The sequence below is a fragment of the Aulonocara sp. 'chitande type north' Nkhata Bay genome, linkage group LG12 (assembly GCF_057382095.1).
Source record: "Aulonocara sp. 'chitande type north' Nkhata Bay isolate Kocher_YH1m ecotype deep benthic linkage group LG12, A_spYH_male_GT1.1, whole genome shotgun sequence".
Lineage (NCBI taxonomy): Eukaryota > Metazoa > Chordata > Actinopteri > Cichliformes > Cichlidae > Aulonocara > Aulonocara sp. 'chitande type north' Nkhata Bay.
The window spans coordinates 12670668-12689085 of record NC_141355.1 but is presented as its reverse complement, the minus strand read 5'-3'; the positions used below and the strand labels follow the sequence as shown (position 1 = coordinate 12689085).

Genomic DNA, 18418 nt, shown 5'->3' with positions numbered 1-18418 from the left:
GGAGCTTGAGGTGCACAGAAACGGGATAAACAATGGAGTCTACTTTGAATGGTCCAATAAAGGTGGGGGAACGTTTTTGTGATTCAGTCCTGAGAGGTACATACCGAGTCGAGAGCCAAACCTTCTGTCCAGAGGAGTATGCCGGGGCGGGGGTCCAGTGGCGATCCGCCAGCTGTTTGTTTCTGTCTGCAGTGCAAAGAAGGGCAGCTCTAGTGGGCCGCCTTTCACGCCGACATCGCTGCAGGTGCTGCTGAACAGAGAGCACAAAGTGCTCACCTTCGATTGCTGGGAACAGGGAGGGTTGAGACCCCAGGGAGGCCTCGAATGGAGAGACGCCAGTGGCGGATGAGGTAAGGCTGTTGTGGGCATACTCCACCCACGTCAGTTGGTCACTCCTGGTGATTTGATTAGTGGACGTCAAGCAGCGGAGAGCTGCCTTGAGTTCTTGGTTGGCCCATTCTGCTTGACCGTTGGTCTGCGGATGAAAACCTGACGAGAGACTGTGGACCCCGGTCCGAGACTATTTCTGCTGGGATCCCGGGACTCGATCTCCCATGACAGGACTCCGATTACACATGTGGGAGGGAGAATAGGAGAGTCACGGGCCTGATCCTCTTAGGCGGTGAATTGGCGGGAAAGAGCATCGGGTTTCACGTTCCGTGAACCGGACCTGTAGGTGATTGTAAAGCAGAATCTTGTAAAGAACAGAGCCCACCTGGCTTGTCGGGCGTTTAGCCGTTTAGCCGACCGGATGTATTCGAGGTTCTTGTGATCTGTCCATACTACAAAGGGTTCCGCTGCGCCTTCTAGCCAGTGGCGCCACTCCTCCAGGGCGAGTGTGATTGCTAGCAGTTCCCGGTCCCCGATGTCATAGTTCTGCTCTGCGGGAGGGAGACGACGGGAAAAGTAAGCGCAAGGGTGGAGCTTACCCTCTTGTTGTTGGGAGAGAATGGCTCCAACTCCTATATCCGAGGCGTCCACCTCTACAATAAACTGCCGCTTGAGATCCGGCTGCCTGAGGATGGGACCCGAAGCAAAGCATTTCTTTAGCTGCGTGAAGGCCTCCTGGGCTCGATCATCCCAGCAGTAAGGTACCTTAGGGGAAGTTAGCGGCAAAGCAATCTTACTGTAGTCACGAATGAACCTCCGATAAAAGTTGGCGAAACCCAGGAACCGTTGAAGCTGCTTACGATTAGGTGGAGTGGGCCAGTCCAAGACTGCTTGTACTTTAGCTGGATCGGCTCTTAAATCGCCCCGGTCAATGATGTAGCCTAAGAATGACACAGTACTCACATGAAACTCGCACTTTTCTCCTTTAACAAACAGGCAATTCTCCAGGAAGCGTTGCAGGACTTGTCTGACATGGTGTACATGATCAGAGAGAGAGCGGGAGAAGATGAGAATGTCATCAAGGTACACAAACACAAAACGATTGATGAAATCATGGAGCACATTATTTACTAGACCTTTAAAAACAGTGGGAGCATTAGTTAGTCCAAACGGCATGACCAAGTATTCAAAATGGCCCAGGTGCGTGTTGAAGGCTGTTTTCCACTCGTCTCCCTCTCTTATCCTGACTGAGTGGTAAGCATTTCGCAAATCGAGTTTAGTGAAGATGGTCGCCCCCTGCAGGAGTTTAAAAGCGGATGACAAGAATGGCAGAGGGTACTTATTCTTAATGGTGATGTTATTGAGGCCCCGGAAATCAATACATGGCCAGAGGCTTTTATCTTTCTTAGTCACAAAGAAGAACCCAGCAGCCACAGGGGATGAAGAGGGGCAAATCAATCCATTAGCCAAGGATTCATTGATGTACTTCTCCATGCATTCACGTTCAGGTTGAGAGAGGCTGTACAAGCGACTAGTGGGAAGGGGTGCACCTGGGAGCAAATCAATACTGCAAACGTACGGGCGGTGAGGAGGAAGAAAGCGGGCTCGGTCCTTACAAAACACTTGGTTGAGATCATGATACTCCGACGGAATGGCTGAAAGGTCAGGGGACTAGTGTGGTGGTGGGTTACATGATGTTTTTACAGGAGTAGCAGCTTTAATGTTTTTCCTCTACACCCCCCCCCCATTTTTTGTCGAGGAGCGTGTCAGGCTACATTTCACTGTGTGTTATACTTGTATAACTATGCATGTGACAAATAAAGAACCTTAACCTTAACCTTAACCTTTTAAACAGGTCATGTGACATTCCTCACCCCACCCCAGAACCCTCTCCTCTTTCCAGTCGAGTACGGGGTTATGCTGGCGCAACCATGAAAATCCCAGCACTAAGGGTGTGAGAGGAGCTTGAAAAACATAAAACTGTAACATTTCACTGTGATTACCAGATAGAGTTAGGGACACGGGTTCTGTAATAAGAGTTATATTGGGAAGACGCTGACCATTTAAAGTGGTAACCTGCAAGGCGTGGGGCAATGCTTGTGTGTTAACTTTGAGTTCAAGAGCCAGGGAAGCATCCATGAAACTCTGCTCCAGTCAAATCAGCTACTGAAGGGAGTGGGAGGCAGAGTGGACAGTCACTTTAGCAGCTAGCATGAAACGTGGAGGAGAATGTGAAAAGGAGACCTCGCCCACCCGTACCCTCCTTTCTACCGGCGGACGTGGTCTTTTGGCCGTGCTGGACAGACAATGGCGATATGGCCCTTGCGGCCGCAGTAAAAGCACTCACCGGCCCTCCGTCGGCGGGCTCGTTCCTCCGGGGAGAATTGGGAGCGTCCGATCTGCATTGGTTGCTCATGCTCATCGCCGCGATCCACATCCCGATCTCTACCTCCGCTTCCGCTAGAAGCTGTCTCCGCTCGCCCCACGGGCCTCCGGGAACTGTAGTTGCCGGTGCAGCGATGCGCCCTCATATGTTCATCTACGTTCACACATAAGGTTATCACCTCCGACAGGGTTTTGGGCAATTCTCTCATTAGTATTTCACCCTTGAGTTCATCACAAACATTGTTTATGTCATGCGGCGGCTGTGTGAAGGCAAGAGAGGACCCAAATGCACGGCTCTAGACACACGGGGATGAACTCAAAGGCAGGTCTTTATTAACAGGAACATAAGAAGCAGAGGTGGGACCAAGTCATTGTTTTGCAAGTCTCAAGTAAGTCTCAAGTCTTTATCCTCAAGTCTCAAGTAATGTCAGGCAAGTCAGAGTCGAGTCTCAAGTCACTGGTGCAAAAGTCCGAGTAAAGTCACAAGTCTGAAATTTTGAATTTCAAGTCCTTTCAAGTCTTAAAAAAAAAAAAAAAAACGAAAAAAGAATGTTGCAGTTATATGCTAAATGTAAATATTAGACCATGTAATTTTTAAATCTGTGTTTTTCTCAACACATGACAAAATAGTGAACTTAGAAAATATACACAAATTGTGAAATTGCACCTCTTTAAAATGCAGCTCAATTAAACCTAGCTCCAAGAATAATTTTCACCGACAGTTCTGAGACAAGCTGCATGTTATTCTTGGATGCGGTTGTAGGACCGGCTTTAAAATCGCATGACAAAAATATCATACATATTAAAAAAAACTGCATCACCAACGTAGCCTGGACAACATTTGCTAGTTAGATGAAGTCAGCTATCTCATTGTAGCATATTTATATGCATATTTATAATTATACGGTTCTTGGAGTGAGTGCACACACTCATGAAGTTTAGTAACTTCAGGTCACTGCAACAAGCCCAGGTACAGTTTACCGACGGATGGGTACAGGACCTTGAAATGCACCGTGTAGAACGAAAGACCATCGTATGAACAAAGGTAAGTTTACCAGTCTCACAAATCGTCATCATAAATACACATTCGTTAACCGTTTATTAATAGGACCTTTACGCTCAACGGTAATTAATTAGCAGTGGAAATAATTTCTGGTACGCGTTACAGAAATGTAGCAGTGACAATAATACTGTATGCTGTAATCGTACTGGGCAATTAGTGATACAAAAAACCTGTTTTATCCTGTGAATAAAAGTATATGTTTTTGTCAATGTACCATAATAACAGAAGCGAAACGCAATATTGTGTCAGGATAATTCACTATTTATGCACAATAAACACAGGAGCATAGCGCGACAATTTCTGTTCAGCGCCAGACTTGCTTGTAACCTATATCACCAATTATGTTATGAAAATGGCGCATTAACTACAACAGAAGACTTGCCTTTGTGGGAATGCTTGGAGCAGACTAACCTGTGAGCTGGAGTGTTCTGGGACGTTATATTTGGTCTTTGAATGGCTGCAATCCAGGCCATCCGTCGCCTCTTTGTTACTTCGGAAACATGGCTCGAACAATTTCTCTTCAACGACATAATCCGATAACAACCGATCTCTTTACCCGGCGGCTTTCCGTGGCTGTCATGCGACCGGCTATTGCAGTTAATAATTCAACAGCTTCTTGCCATTTGTGTGTTTCTTTTTTATCGCTGTGTGACTGATTTCAATTGAAAGCCTGCGTGCGCTAGTACCTCTTGCCACGAGTTCCCAGAATCCTTTGCGGTTTTACCCCTGAATGACGTCACATTTTCAATCTCTATATAATATGCATGTTAAATTTTATATTTGGGGTGAAATATCAAGTCTTTTCAAGTAAACCGGTTCAAGTCCAATTCAAGTCCCAGGTCATTGGTGTAAAAGTCCAAGTCAAGTCACAAGTCTTAGAACATTTTTTCAAGTCAAGTCTAAAGTCATAAAATTAATGACTCGAGTCTGACTCGAGTCCAAGTCATGTGACTCGAGTCCACACCTCTGATAAGAAGTCATACAAAAACTATACTGGGAGCAACTAAAGCTGAGGCGCTGGGAAGACACGGGAAATGCACACAACCTAGAGGGACGACGCAACACAGAACAAAGGGACACTCTGACATAAATACAAGAAGGTAACGAGGGAAGTAGGAACACACGGGGAACACAGCTGAAGACAATTACTCATGACCGAGCAGGGAGGACACGAAACTGAAAATACTGACACCAAGATGTGGACCTTAAACACAACACAGTACACAGAGATGAGCACAGAGAGAGAGAGGCAGAGAACAAGGATGAATACGAGGGGATGACGAGAACACAGAACACAAAGGACGGGAACACGGTACCAGAACAAACACCACAATAAAAGCATGGACACAGGGGGAATCCAAATACCAAACCAAACAATCCAATGGACATAAGGAACAAAATACAAAACTACAGGAAAACTAAGAACACTGGGTCAAAATGACCCAGGACCATGACAGTTTAATAAAGTACTTATCAACGTGGGCTGCCCCCATCCAGTCTCCTCAGCCAGTGTCCAAAACTCCTCAGAGAAGTCCGCCATACACCGTCTTCCTTGTTTTAAGTTCAGCAAACAGTGACCCGCTGCTTCTGCTCCGGTGCCCCTTTCAAACACACTTATAAACTTTGAGAGAAATTCAGCATAAGCAATCTCCTGGTCGGTTTGTAGCACTGCTTGAGCCCAGTTTAAGGCTTGACCGCGGAGTAACTGAACAAAAAAGGCAATTTTTGCTCCATCACTTTCATAATTCTGCCGCAGCTGCCTAAAAGGCAACGTGATCTGTGTTAGGAAACCAGCACACTTGTGGAACTCACCAGAAAATGGCTCCGATGGCGGTAGAGATCGTTCAAAATGTTGTACTGCTTGTAATTCCATCTCCACCGTTGCTCGACACTGCGTGTATAGACCAGGTAGTGCAACATTTGAAAAATAGTTGCAGGACGGCACTGTGTAGCATTTTCCTAAATCCCTCGTTTTGCACAGTGTTGATGGGAGCCATATCTTTAGCCAGGTGATAAGTGATAGCTTCCGTAATTTCTTTGTGCCTGCGGGAGTTCAACGGGTATGGGGAAGCGCTGTATAAGGTTCCCATTATTGATGTTTGGGTGGTTGACTGGGACGGATTTTCTCCTGTCACTTTCTTGGCCTTTACAGCTTTGTCATATTGCACTTTATGGTGACATTTAAGGTGGTTATACAAATTCGTAGTGTTAGCTTGTGGTGCTGCTACTATGGCAAAACACAGCTTGCAAATGATATAATTTTGACTCTCATTGTCTTCTATAAAACCAAAAAACTTCCACACAGGGGAATGAGAACCTTTTCTTGGAATTAATTTTACAGTTGGGTTTTCATTCTCACTGCCATCAGTGAGCTTTTCCTCTGCGCTCACTGTGTTTTCTCCCCTCAGGCAGTTTCTCTCACGTGCTCTCCGTTGTTTTTTCCTGCCAGCTGGCTTCTGAATCACGTGGTATAAGGCTCCGCCCTTGTCATTTGTTGAGCAGGAAGAGTGAGCGCTTGTTTTCTTGCAGATTATGTCCCGGATCAAAATGCCGTACAATCGTCACTTTTTTTTTTTTTTTGTTATTGTTGTCATTTAGAAATGTGATCACACATAAGTATGAATTGAGATTGCGATTTTCTAATGATTAATTGTGCAGCCCTACAATACTGTTCAACTGATGCAACACTTTTATGCAGACAGGTTGTAAGTAATCCAGAAAAGTTGGAACACCTGTAGGAATTATTAGAGCCAGCATTCACAGCTTGATCAACCTCCATTGCTGCAGAACAGTTTTAAATTGTTAACCCAATTTGTGTTGTGTTGGGAAAAAAAAGCATTTTTGTATAATTTGAAATGTACATTATTTTTCAGTTTTGGGTGAGCTTACCTTTTCTTTCTTTTTTTTTGACCTCTGGCAGTTCACCACTTACCTTTGTCAACCTATTCAAGGGACTTGGAAAAATTGGGATGTTCTAAAACTTTTGACTGGTAGTGTTCCTACTTCACTGGGAACACGAGTTACAAATTCTTTTCATTGAGGTCTGGTTATAGATACAAAGCAAACGGAAAACTTTCACACATTTTGGTTTACAGGGTTACAAAACTCAGTTCACAACTACGCATTTGATTTACAAGTATAAAATATTTATGACCACAATTTGAGCCCATAGAAACCTGTCAATACTAACAGATGAACAAACATATAGGTTGGTGTTAGTATTTTTAGAAGATTGCTTGAAATGAAGAAAAATACACACAGAGCAGACATAAAAACATGCATAAATCAGTCTTATCCCATAAGTACAATCACAGAGTGGTATTTACAGTTCTAGTCTTTGTTTCTATGTGTTTATGTGTTCAGGCCAATGATGCCTCAGGGAACATGTGGAACTGGCTGTACTTCATCCCTCTCATCATCATCGGCTCTTTCTTCATGCTCAACCTGGTGCTAGGTGTGCTGTCAGGGTGAGTACAAACTATGAGGATGGTCTGAGATAAAAATTCCTAAAACTATTCCTTATATTTGAACCCAGCTTTATCTTACCAAGTCGCTGCACCTTGTTGGCTTGCCAAAGATAAGATAAAATGGGGAAACAGAAACCTGTACTGGTTCATTGCTGCAAGTAGTTAAATATTCTTTGAGTCATACCATGTTGAGAAAGGGCATGTTCTCACAAAGCATTTGTGTCTACCTGTGTGTTTAAACATACAAATTCTACATTTCAGTTGAGAATTTTTCAAGGCTGTAGACTATAACAAAGACATAACCACAGTGGCATTACCAATTCAATTCATTTTCAATTCAATTCAATAAAACTTTATTGATCCTGAAGGTTGACCCCAAAGGAAATTGGGTTAAGGCTGCCGACCTTTGCCAGAGCCATCTTACCCTTCCGACCATACATACATTACACAAACATCATATGTGGAAGACAGGTTGGGTATAACAATGGAAAATGCACAACATGAGGAAAGACGAAGAGAAAAAAAGGAGAATTTGTTATTCCTGTCAGCTTTTGCCTTGAGCATCCAGCTGGCGCCAGGGGGGGGGGGCACATGAGATGAAGATGAATGAATGAATGAATGAATGAATGAATGCTTTATTGGCCATATGCAGGTTGCCCCACAGAGGAATAGGACCCCCCCCGACTTACACACACAACAACAAGACATCACATGGGAATACAGTCGGAGACCGGCAGCGTTGAGAGAATAACACTGAAAAAATTACACAACATTGGGAAAAGTACAAGAGGAAAAAAAGAGACCTCTTCACACGCTGGGCAACCTATGGGAGGACAGCATGAGAACAGGAAACAAAAAAACTCCTCTGCACAGAGAGCACATTAATGTCCACATCACAACATCAGAGCACATGACAAGCCACAGGGGATGGATAGGGGGGTGGGGGGTGATTCGAAGGAACACAGCAGTCGTCCTGCACCATGCTATCATTTCAGCGCGGCACGCAGACCCGCTGCCTTCCCCCGCAGGAACAAGCATCGAAGGCGTTTGGAAGGGAGGGGGATGAGTGCGTGCTTATCAGTGTAAGTGTATGTGTGTGCGTGTCCATAGTTCAGCTGAGACAGTGTCCTTCGCTGTATCAGGCTAAGTAAACAGTCCTCCAGCCGATCCAGGTGTCCTTCATGGGATGGGAAGAATAGTCATCACACAGTCGTTATCAGGGAGTTGTTTTGGTGGGCTCCAGCCTTGGGCCTAGCAGCTGGCACCGTGGTGTCCAAATGTAGAATATTGTTGATTTCTCCTTTATGCGAGCAGCGAATTTAGCACTCTGACACTGGGGCCTCGATTTCCCGTTGGAGCGCTGCGAGCCTCCCCATGATGGTATCAAGCTTCTGTTCCGTGGTGTTGTCATTCTTTTGGTTCTGAGACCCCACAGCTGCAGTGACCCGTTCTGCGATGTTATCCAACTTTCGCTCAAGGGTGTTATTGTGAGCAGGCCCCTCTCTGATGTATCCCATCATACGCTCAATGGTGTTAGTTTGAGTCTTCACGGCAGCTGTAAGCGTCTCCAAGGTGTTAACCATGCTGCGTTCGGTGTGGGAGGCCGCGCCTCGTCCCATCGCTTCAATTCCAGCGGTCAGCTTAGGGGGGGTTTGAACAGCTGGTTCCGCTCTCTTATTTCTCCGATAAGTCAGGGCCAAGCCAGCTCCGATCAGCAAGAACCCTGTTATCATGGTTCCGAATAGGTAAATATCCTCAGCGTCCTCGATAGACAGTCCCGCCAGGCACAAGATCCTCCAGGTTTGCCACCCATCCATCGTGTATCCGGCAGGGAAAGTCCCTCCAGGGCACTCGGGCTCTCCCGAGCCCAGACTTCTCGTTGAGAAGAGGGTGTCAATAGCGTTCAGAGACCAGTTGATCAAATCCATAATTCTCTGTTAGGTTTTAGAGAACGACAGTGAGAGACTGTTCAAGGGAAAAGTAGTGCACGCGAGACAAGACAGGACACAAGAGGCTAAGCAGGGGAAGATAAGGGGAAGGAGGAGAGGAGAAAAGTGCGACCGCCTTCACCGAGAGCCAAGTAAGAAATGATGGTAGTTGATTTGGTTAGTGCGAACAAACTGCTTCCAATTTTACAGTAGTCTAATGTCCATCACTGGTCACCAGGTTTCTCAATTCCCGTTGTTCTTCTTCAAGATGTTATCCATATTGCAGAGCCATGAACTTCTCCAAGATCTTGTCCATATTGTGTTCCAAAAAAACACAGTCTGAGTACTCACAGCCCTGCCCATCATTTATCATGTCGGCCAGCCTAGTGGGATTTTGAACAGCTGAAGGATCTAATTTTGGTTGTGCTGTGGCGTCCAACTACTGTTTTTCCTAGTGTGACTCTAATATCAGTTTCTCTATTTGTGTTGTTTTCTTTTAGCTTGGTGCTTTTGTTTGGCAGCTTACAGCTTTGCTGATAATTCTTTTCGCAAATTTTTCTTACATCATTGTAATTTACAAATACAGCTAAGCCTTCTCAGCACTAAACAGCAGTCACAAACAGATACTAGGATTTACGCTTTTACGTTTTGGGTTTTTTTGGGTTTTTTTTATTAACGGGGGGAGTCATAAATCACTAGTTTTGTAAAGTATAATTAATCACAATTTTAAGTCATCTATAGTTAAAATCTGTTCTGTTATTCAGATTTGTTTTATATATATAAAAAGTTGTGTTGAAGTCCTCAAACGGTCTTCAAAAGCATTGCATGTGATTTCAAAATGTGTGCAAATATGGTGTACAGAGCAAATAATATTGTTTTAATCAGGGAGCACACAGGCTGTCAGACTGTTACTCCTGATTACAACTTTTCTTCTCCCATATGTGATGCTGAGCACATTGCACTGTTACTCTTACACTTTATGTCATTTTTAACTTCATTTCTGAAGCTCTTTTCAGTAACACAGCTTTAAAACATAATTGAATATGAGCATTAACACTAAAGATGCCTAGCTGAACTAGAATAGAACTATGCTTTCAGATAATTTAAAAATTCATCAGTAAATTTGTTGATTGTATTAAAAAGCCAGTGCAGAAATCTTGTGTGTCACATTTGAATGCAGGTCTCACAGTACCCCTTGCACTGTCTTCACATATCTTGCAAATTAAGGATGGACTCACAGAGTGGCATTCATGTTAATTTTCCAGCTTCCAGCAGTTAAGGTGATTTTTTTTAAGACATAGCATTGTGGATTGACTCTGTCCTTACTCTTAATGTAAACTTTCCCCTCCTATTATCAAATCTACCTCACAGTTTCTTTTTGAAAACAAGTCAGACTGTCCCTCAAAGACCCTAGTAATTTGTTGTTGTTGCAAAGTAATTGGCAGAATATTTTCTTACTCAACATTAATTCGTGTATACAGGGAGTGCAGAATTATTAGGCAAGTTGTATTTTTGAGGAATAATTTTATTATTGAACAACAACCATGTTCTCAATGAACCCAAAAAACTCATTAATATCAAAGCTGAATGTTTTTGGAAGTAGTTTTTAAGTTTGTTTTTTAGTTTTAACTATTTTAGGGGGATATCTGTGTGTGCAGGTGACTATTACTGTGCATAATTATTAAGCAACTTAACAAAAAACAAATAAATACCCATTTCAATTATTTATTTTTACCAGTGAAACCAATATAACATCTCCACATTCACAAATATACGTTTCTGACATTCAAAAACAAAACAAAAACAAATCAGCGACCAATATAGCCACTTTTCTTTGCAAGGACACTCAAAAGCCTGCCATCCATGGATTCTGTCAGTGTTTTGATCTGTTCACCATAAACATTGCGTGCAGCAGCAACCACAGCCTCCCAGACACTGTTCAGAGAGGTGTACTGTTTTCCCTCCTTGTAAATCTCACATTTGATGATGGAGCAAAGGTTCTCAATGGGGTTCAGATCAGGTCAACAAGGAGGCCATGTCATTAGTTTTTCTTCTTTTATACCCTTTCTTGCCAGCCACGCTGTGGAGTACTTGGACGCGTGTGATGGAGCATTGTCCTGCGTGAAAATCATGTTTTTCTTGAAGGATGCAGACTTCTTCCTGTACCATTGCTTGAAGAAGGTGTCTTCCAGAAACTGGCAGTAGGACTGGGAGTTGAGCTTGACTCCATCCTCAAGCCGAAAAGGCCCCACAAGCTCATCTTTGATGATACCAGCCCAAACCAGTACTCCACCTCCACCTTGCTGGCGTCTGAGTCGGACTGGAGCTCTCTGCCCTTTACCAATCCAGCCACGGGCCCATCCATCTGGCCCATCAAGACTCACTCTCATTTCATCAGTCCATAAAACCTTAGAAAAACCAGTCTTGAGATATTTCTTGGCCCAGTCTTGACATTTCAGCTTGTGTGTCTTGTTCAGTGGTGGTCGTCTTTCAGCCTTTCTTACCTTGGCCATGTCTCTGAGTATTGCACACCTTGTGCTTTTGGGCACTCCAGTGATGTTGCAGCTCTGAAATATGGCCAAACTGGTGGCAAGTGGCATCTTGGCAGCTGCACGCTTGACTTTTCCCAGTTCATGGGCAGTTATTTTGCGCCTTGGTTTTTCCACACGCTTCTTGCGACCCTGTTGACTATTTTGAATGAAACGCTTGATTGTTCGATGATCACGCTTCAGAAGCTTTGCAATTTTGACTCTGCAAGATATCTCACTATTTTTGACTTTTCTGAGCCTGTCAAGTCCTTCTTTTGACCCATTTTGCCAAAGGAAAGGACGTTGCCTAATAATTATGCACACCTGATATAGGGTGTTGATGTCATTAGACCACACCCCTTCTCATTGCAGAGATGCACATCACCTAATATGCTTAATTGGTAGTAGGCTTTCGAGCCTATACAGCTTGGAGTAAGACAACATGCATGAAGAGGATGATGTGGACAAAATACTCATTTGCCTAATAATTCTGCACTCCCTGTATATTTGAATGCTATAATGTGTTGACTTCTTTTTTTTTACCTAAGTTGGACAGCAAGTCAGCATGCCAGAGTCATTCATTTGTTTATTTCACAATGGAGATATTTTTTTAATGTCTTTTTTCTAGTTTTGTGTTTTTATTCTTGCTGTTTTGTAAGTTCTGAAAGTAGGCAGGTTTAGGTATATCCACAATGTGACTGAAGCAGCTTAAAGCCATTTACACCATTTTTGTTTTTTAACCTGATCAAAGAAACATGTTTCAGTGGCTCATTTCCTTTCATTTCCACTCCTACAGTGTGGTTTCTAGTCACAAACAAGCAAGTTTAATTATCTCTCAAGGTTGAAAACTTCAGGGGGACACAGACAAAAAAAACAAAACAAACAAATCCTAAATATAGCCTCTTGCCTGCATTTCTGGTCTAAACAGAAGAAAAGTTATTAAAAGAAAAAGACTTCCACCTGTATAAATACCAGGTCTGTTCTTTTAAAGGAAGATAATAATTAAAATAATTAACTAGCTCTTCTACTTTATTACACAACAACAACAAGCATGGTCCAGTTTGTTTGCTTGTTTGTTTGTTAATTTATTTCAAACAAGTAAATAATAATAATGGATTGGATTTATATAGCACTTTTCAAGGCACCCAAAGCGCTTTACAATGCCACTATTCATTCACTCTCACATTCACACACTGGTGGAGGCAGCTACGGTTGTAGCCACAGCTGCCCTGGGGCAGACTGACAGAAGCGAGGCTGCCATATCGCGCCATCGGCCCCTCTGGCCAACACCAGTAGGCAAGTAGGGTAAAGTGTCTTGCCCAAGGACACAACGACCAGGACAGAGAGCCCGGGGATCGAACCGGCGACTTTCGGGTTACAGATACGCTTCCCAACCCCCTGAGCCACGGTCGCCCAATATACAGGTACATTTAGTAAAGAAAATAAGAGAGAGAAAAATACTATACAAAAGTCAATACATTTCAGCCTGTCCAGTTGGAACCAGGATGTAAGCGGTGGCTCAGTCAGCCTTGGGCCCCGACACATTCAATCTCCAGCCAATGGCCAGCTACCTGGAGTTTACAAAGAAATAAAAACAAAGGAAAATGAACAGAACCCCGTCCAGGTACTGTGATCACTGGCAAAATTTGCTTGCCAATTCCTATCCTGTTTATTTACAGCAGCTGTAGTTGTATTAGTATAGTAGTATTAGTAGCATATTTGTACATTATATCACTAAAAACAATTTTGTGATGTAAGCTAAGTAATACAAGTGTTTCTTGACGTGGCATACACTTTAAAATGGTAAGAACTTTGATGGAGATTACAATCACTTTGTTAGGTGCACATTGTTTTAAGGTGAGAAGAGTGTTTTTAGACTTTTTTTCATTTAATTTCATTGTCTCTTGTTAATATCCTTTTATATTTTCCTAACATACTTATCCTGTACATCGGTACTGTATAAGCGGACATAAAGGCTTGACAAAAGCATTCAGGGACACATAGCTCCTCTCTATGATTATGTTGTCTGTTTCCTGCCATAGAAACTGTCACATAGCTTTATAGTTACTTGTAACATGGAAGGTGACGAATGCAGTCTGACATCGCCGTGCGGGGTTGTCATTGTTTAAAGGCAAGGCAAAGCAAGGCAAGTTTATTTGTATAGCACAATTCAACAACAAGGTGATTCAAAGTGCTTTACAGAGACATTAGAAACAAGAACAAATAAAAAGCATGATTTAAAATTGATTAAAACAAGCAAATAAACTAACTAACTAATTAACAAACAAACAAACAAACAAACAACAGTATATAAAATCAAAACAGATAAAATCAGAACAGTAGATAAAATCAGTAGTTAATGTAAGTTTTGAAATTTAAGCTTAAAGTGTGGATTTGGTGCTTTATTCAAATGCAGCTGAGAACAGGTGAGTCTTCAACCTGGATTTAAATAAACTGAGTGTTTCAGCTGATCTGAGGCTTTCTGGGAGTTTGTTCCAGATATAAGGAGCATAAAAGCTGAATGCAGCTTCTCCGTGTCTGGTTCTGACTCTGGGAACTGATAAAAGACCGGATCCAGATGACCTGAGGGATCTGGATGGTTCATACTGGGTCAGGAGGTCATTGATGTATTTTGGTCCTAAACCATTCAGAGCTTTATAGGCCAGCATCAGAACTTTAAAGTCTATCCTCTGACGGACAGGCAGCCAGTGTAAGGACCTCAGAGCTGGACTGATGTGGTCCACTTTTTTGGTCTTCGTGAGGACTCGAGCAGCAGAGTTCTGAATGAGCTGTAGTTGTCTGACTGATTTTTTAGGTAGACCTGTAAAGATGCTGTTACAGTAATCAAGCCTACTAAAGATGAATGCATGGACTAGTTTTTCCAGGTCCTGTTGAGACATCAGATCTTTTATCCTTGAAATATTCTTGAGGTGATAGTAAGCTGACTTTGTTATTGTCTTAATGTGTTTCTCTAAGTTTAGGTCTGCATCCATCACTACACCCAAATTTCTCGCCTGGTTTGTGGTTTTTAGATGTATAGATTGAAGTTCTCTGGTGACCTGTAATCGTTTTTCTTTGGCGCCAAAGACTATTACCTCAGTTTTGTTTTTGTTTAGCTGGAGAAAATTGTGGCACAACCAGTCATTGATTTCCTCAATGCATTTACCAAGAGCCTGTACAGGGCCTCGGTCTCCTGGTGACATTGTGATATATATTTGTGTGTCATCTGCATAGCTGTGATAGTTTATTTTGTTGTTGTTTATAATCTGTGCCAGTGGGAGCATGTAGATGTTAAACAGAAGGGGTCCCAAGATGGAACCTTGGGGAACTCCACATGTGATACTTGTCTGCTCAGATGTGAAGTTACCTATTGATACAAAGTATTTCCTGTTTTCTACGTATGTTTTGAACCAGTTTAGTACAGTTCCTGAAAGACCTGTCCAGTTCTCCAGTCGTTTGAGTAATATGTTGTGGTCAACTGTATCAAATGCTGCACTGAGATCCAGTAAAACTAAGACTGACATTTTTCCACTGTCTGTATTCAGACATATGTCATTGAACACTTTGGTCAGAGCGGTTTCAGTGCTGTGGTTCTGTCTAAAACCTGACTGGAAGGCATCGTAGCAATTATTCTGTTTTAAGAAGTAACTGAGCTGTTGAGAAACTGCTTTTTCAATGATCTTACTTAAAAACGGGAGATTTGAGATCGGCCTGTAGTTGTTCATTTGTGTCTTGTCAAGATTGTCCTTTTTCAGTATAGGTTTGATTACAGCAGTTTTTAGTGATTCTGGAAACACACCTGATAATAAAGAAAAGTTGACGATCTGTAACAGGTCTGACTCTAAAGTCTTTGAGACCTTTTTGAAAAAACTTGTTGGCAGGACATCTAAACAGCAGCAGGAGGAGTTCAGTTGACCTAAGATGTCCTCCAGGTCTTTGCTGTTAATAGGGTGAAACTGTTTCATGGTGTTTAAACAGTTTTTTGGTGGACACAGTACATATCCTGGATCTGCTGTTGATGTACCAATTGCTTGTCTAATTTTTTGGATTTTTTCAGTGAAGAATTTGGCAAAGTCATTGCAGGCCATGGTCGAATGAAGTTCAGCTGCCACTGACACAGGAGGGTTTGTTAGCCTGTCAACTGTAGAAAATAAGACCCGAGCATTATGGCTGTTTTTAGTGATGATGTCAGAGAAGTATGACCTCCTTGCATTCCTCAGTTGTAAATTATAATTGTGAAGTTTCTCTTTATAAATGTCATAATGAACCTGGAGGTTTGTTTTTCTCCATCTGCGCTCAGCTTTCCTACACTCTCTTTTTTCATTTTTCACCAGTGTGGAGTTTCTCCATGGAGACTTTTTCCTTCCAGAGATAACCTTCACCTTAATGGGAGCAATAGTGTCCATTACATTTAACATGTTAGCATTGAAGCTATTGACGAGCTCATTGACTGACCCTCTGGACAGGTCAGGTGTTAATGGGAAGACCTGGTTAAAAATTGCACTACTGTGTTCAGTTATACACCGTTTTGTGATCACTGTTGTTGATATATTTGTGTGGGCTGAGATTTTACTTTCAAAGAAAACACAGTAATGATCAGACACGCCCACATCAGACACAGTAACCTTTGAAATGCTCAGGCCTTTGGAGATCAGTAGGTCAAGAGTGTGTCCTCTATTATGTGTGGCCTCTGTTACATGCTGAGTCAGCCCAAAGTTGCCCAGAGTGTTACTCAGGTCTTTAGTCCCTTTGTCCTGAGGGTTGTCCACATGAATGTTAAAATCCCCAGTAATAATTACACAGTCAAAATCAACACAGATCACAGACAGCAGTTCACTGAGGTCATTAAAAAAGTCTGTGCAGTATTTGGGAGGCCTGTAAACATTAAGAAACACAACTTTGGATGGGGCCTTCAGCTGTAAAGCCACATATTCAAAAGACTGAAAACTTCCAGGAGATAGCTGCTTACATTGAAATGATTCATTAAATAAGACAGCGACCCCTCCTCCTCTCCTGCTCGCCCTGACCTCACTGATAAAACTGTAGTTAGGAGGGGTCGTCTCGATGAGAACAGCTCCACTGTTACTTTGGTCCAACCAAGTTTCAGTTAAAAACATAAAATCAAGGCTGTGCTCAGTGATTAAATCATTAATTAAAAATGTTTTCCCAGCTAGAGATCTAATGTTTAATAAAGCCAACTTAAGTGTTTTAGAGGTATTACTTGTCCCCTCGTGTTTGGGAGCAGTCTGTGGCACACAAGGTATGTTTACTATATTTAAAGATCTTTTAGAGTGCAGCTCTCTGTGTTTTGACCAGGCCACATGTCTCCTGTCACCTAAAAGTACAGAAATTTTAAAACCTTCTAGTAAACAGGGTCCCAGCTTCTCCTGGGAAAAGTCATCACTGCCATAATCCTCACAGCCCGGACCCTTCACACATCACGCATCAGACTGCGGAGACAGGGCATGAAGAGGAACTAAGGGGGGCGAGGCTGGGCAATGTGACTTCGATTGCTCTGTTGAGGGTGGGGCTCGATGGCAAACCTTTGGCCGCTCTGGTGGGGAGTTTATGGGGGACAAAAAGGGATTGGGACGGGGGGTAGATCTGAGCCCAGCATTGACCCGCTCCATCATCTCCTCAGTGAATTTCAGGTGTGGGGAGGAGGGAGAAAGGGAGGGGGAGGAGGGTGATGGCCTGTCAGGGGTTTGGGGGACTGGGGAAGGTCGTGGTCCCTTGTCCTGGTCGTTGGTGTTGTTGTTGAGAGAGTTGGAGGCAAATAGGGACCCCTCTTCTTGCCTTAGATGTCTCTCCTTTCTGAGGCTCTTTCTCAGATGCCATGGATGTCTCTCCTTTCTGAGGCTCTTCCCGGGTGGGGGCAAATGGAGCTCCTCCTCAAGGTTTCTGCTGGGCTTTGTCTGTTCTTGGAGTACTGTTTGTTCCTCTTTATGAGATAACTCCTCGTTTATCTCAGCCTTGGCACCAAGCACGGATGGATGACGTATGGAATAAAACAAGTTGGAGGTGAACAGTTTCACCCCTGACTTGTTAAAATTAAATCCATTTGCTTTGAACAGATGCCTGCGTTCCCAAAAAATATTAAAGTTGTCGATAAAGTGCACTGAGTGGTCAGCACATGCTGATATAAGCCATTTATTCAGTGTAAACAACCTGCTGAATCTCTCGTCTCCTCCTCTGACCGGCGGTACAGGTCCACTGATGAATACAGCTGCATTCAGAGAGTTTACAGTATTTATCGGAGGTTCTGAAAGTCCCGTTTCAGAACCTCCGACTGTTGTTTGGACACATCGTTTGACCCTGTATGCAGGACAATGTTTGTCACAGTTGGATATTCATCTGCAATTTGAAGAATTCTCTCCTTCAGGTTGTTGACCATATCGTTAGGAAAGCAGAGGACTTTAGTGTTCTTACCGCACATCCTTTGTACATCCTTTACGGCAGAGTCACCCACAATCAGAGTTTCAGGCCTAGCCTTTAGCTTTCCCTGTGGCCTTTCACTTTTCAACAGATTTTCAGACCTTATTTCGCTGCTTTTAGATGGATGGTTGTCCGATATAGATCCAGGGTCCTTTGATAGTGGAGCAAATCTGTTCTGCAGTTTCACATTCAGTTGTTTTGGAGGTTTGTTGTTAACCTTCCTATTCACGGTTGTCCAGTCCTGTTTCCTCCCGTATACAGGGGTAGAAGAGCTTCTCTGTC

The 18418-nt window shown here is 43.1% G+C and overlaps 2 protein-coding genes across 2 annotated transcripts in view; one reads left to right on the top strand and one right to left on the bottom strand.

Annotated features, from left to right (window-relative positions):
* The window catches only part of LOC147317005 (voltage-dependent N-type calcium channel subunit alpha-1B-like), a 337402-nt gene that overhangs the window by 81927 nt on the left and 237057 nt on the right, over positions 1-18418 (top strand). Inside the window, exon 7 of the mRNA XM_086313576.1 lies at positions 7142-7245. Coding sequence (XP_086169702.1) covers positions 7142-7245 — 104 coding nt within the window. The remainder of the gene's footprint in view (positions 1-7141; positions 7246-18418) is intronic.
* Positions 7861-9311, bottom strand: LOC147317008 (uncharacterized). Its single transcript, XM_086312853.1, has one exon. It carries the CDS (start codon positions 9171-9173, stop codon positions 8565-8567), a length of 609 nt encoding a protein of 202 aa, XP_086168979.1. The 5' UTR covers positions 9174-9311; the 3' UTR covers positions 7861-8564.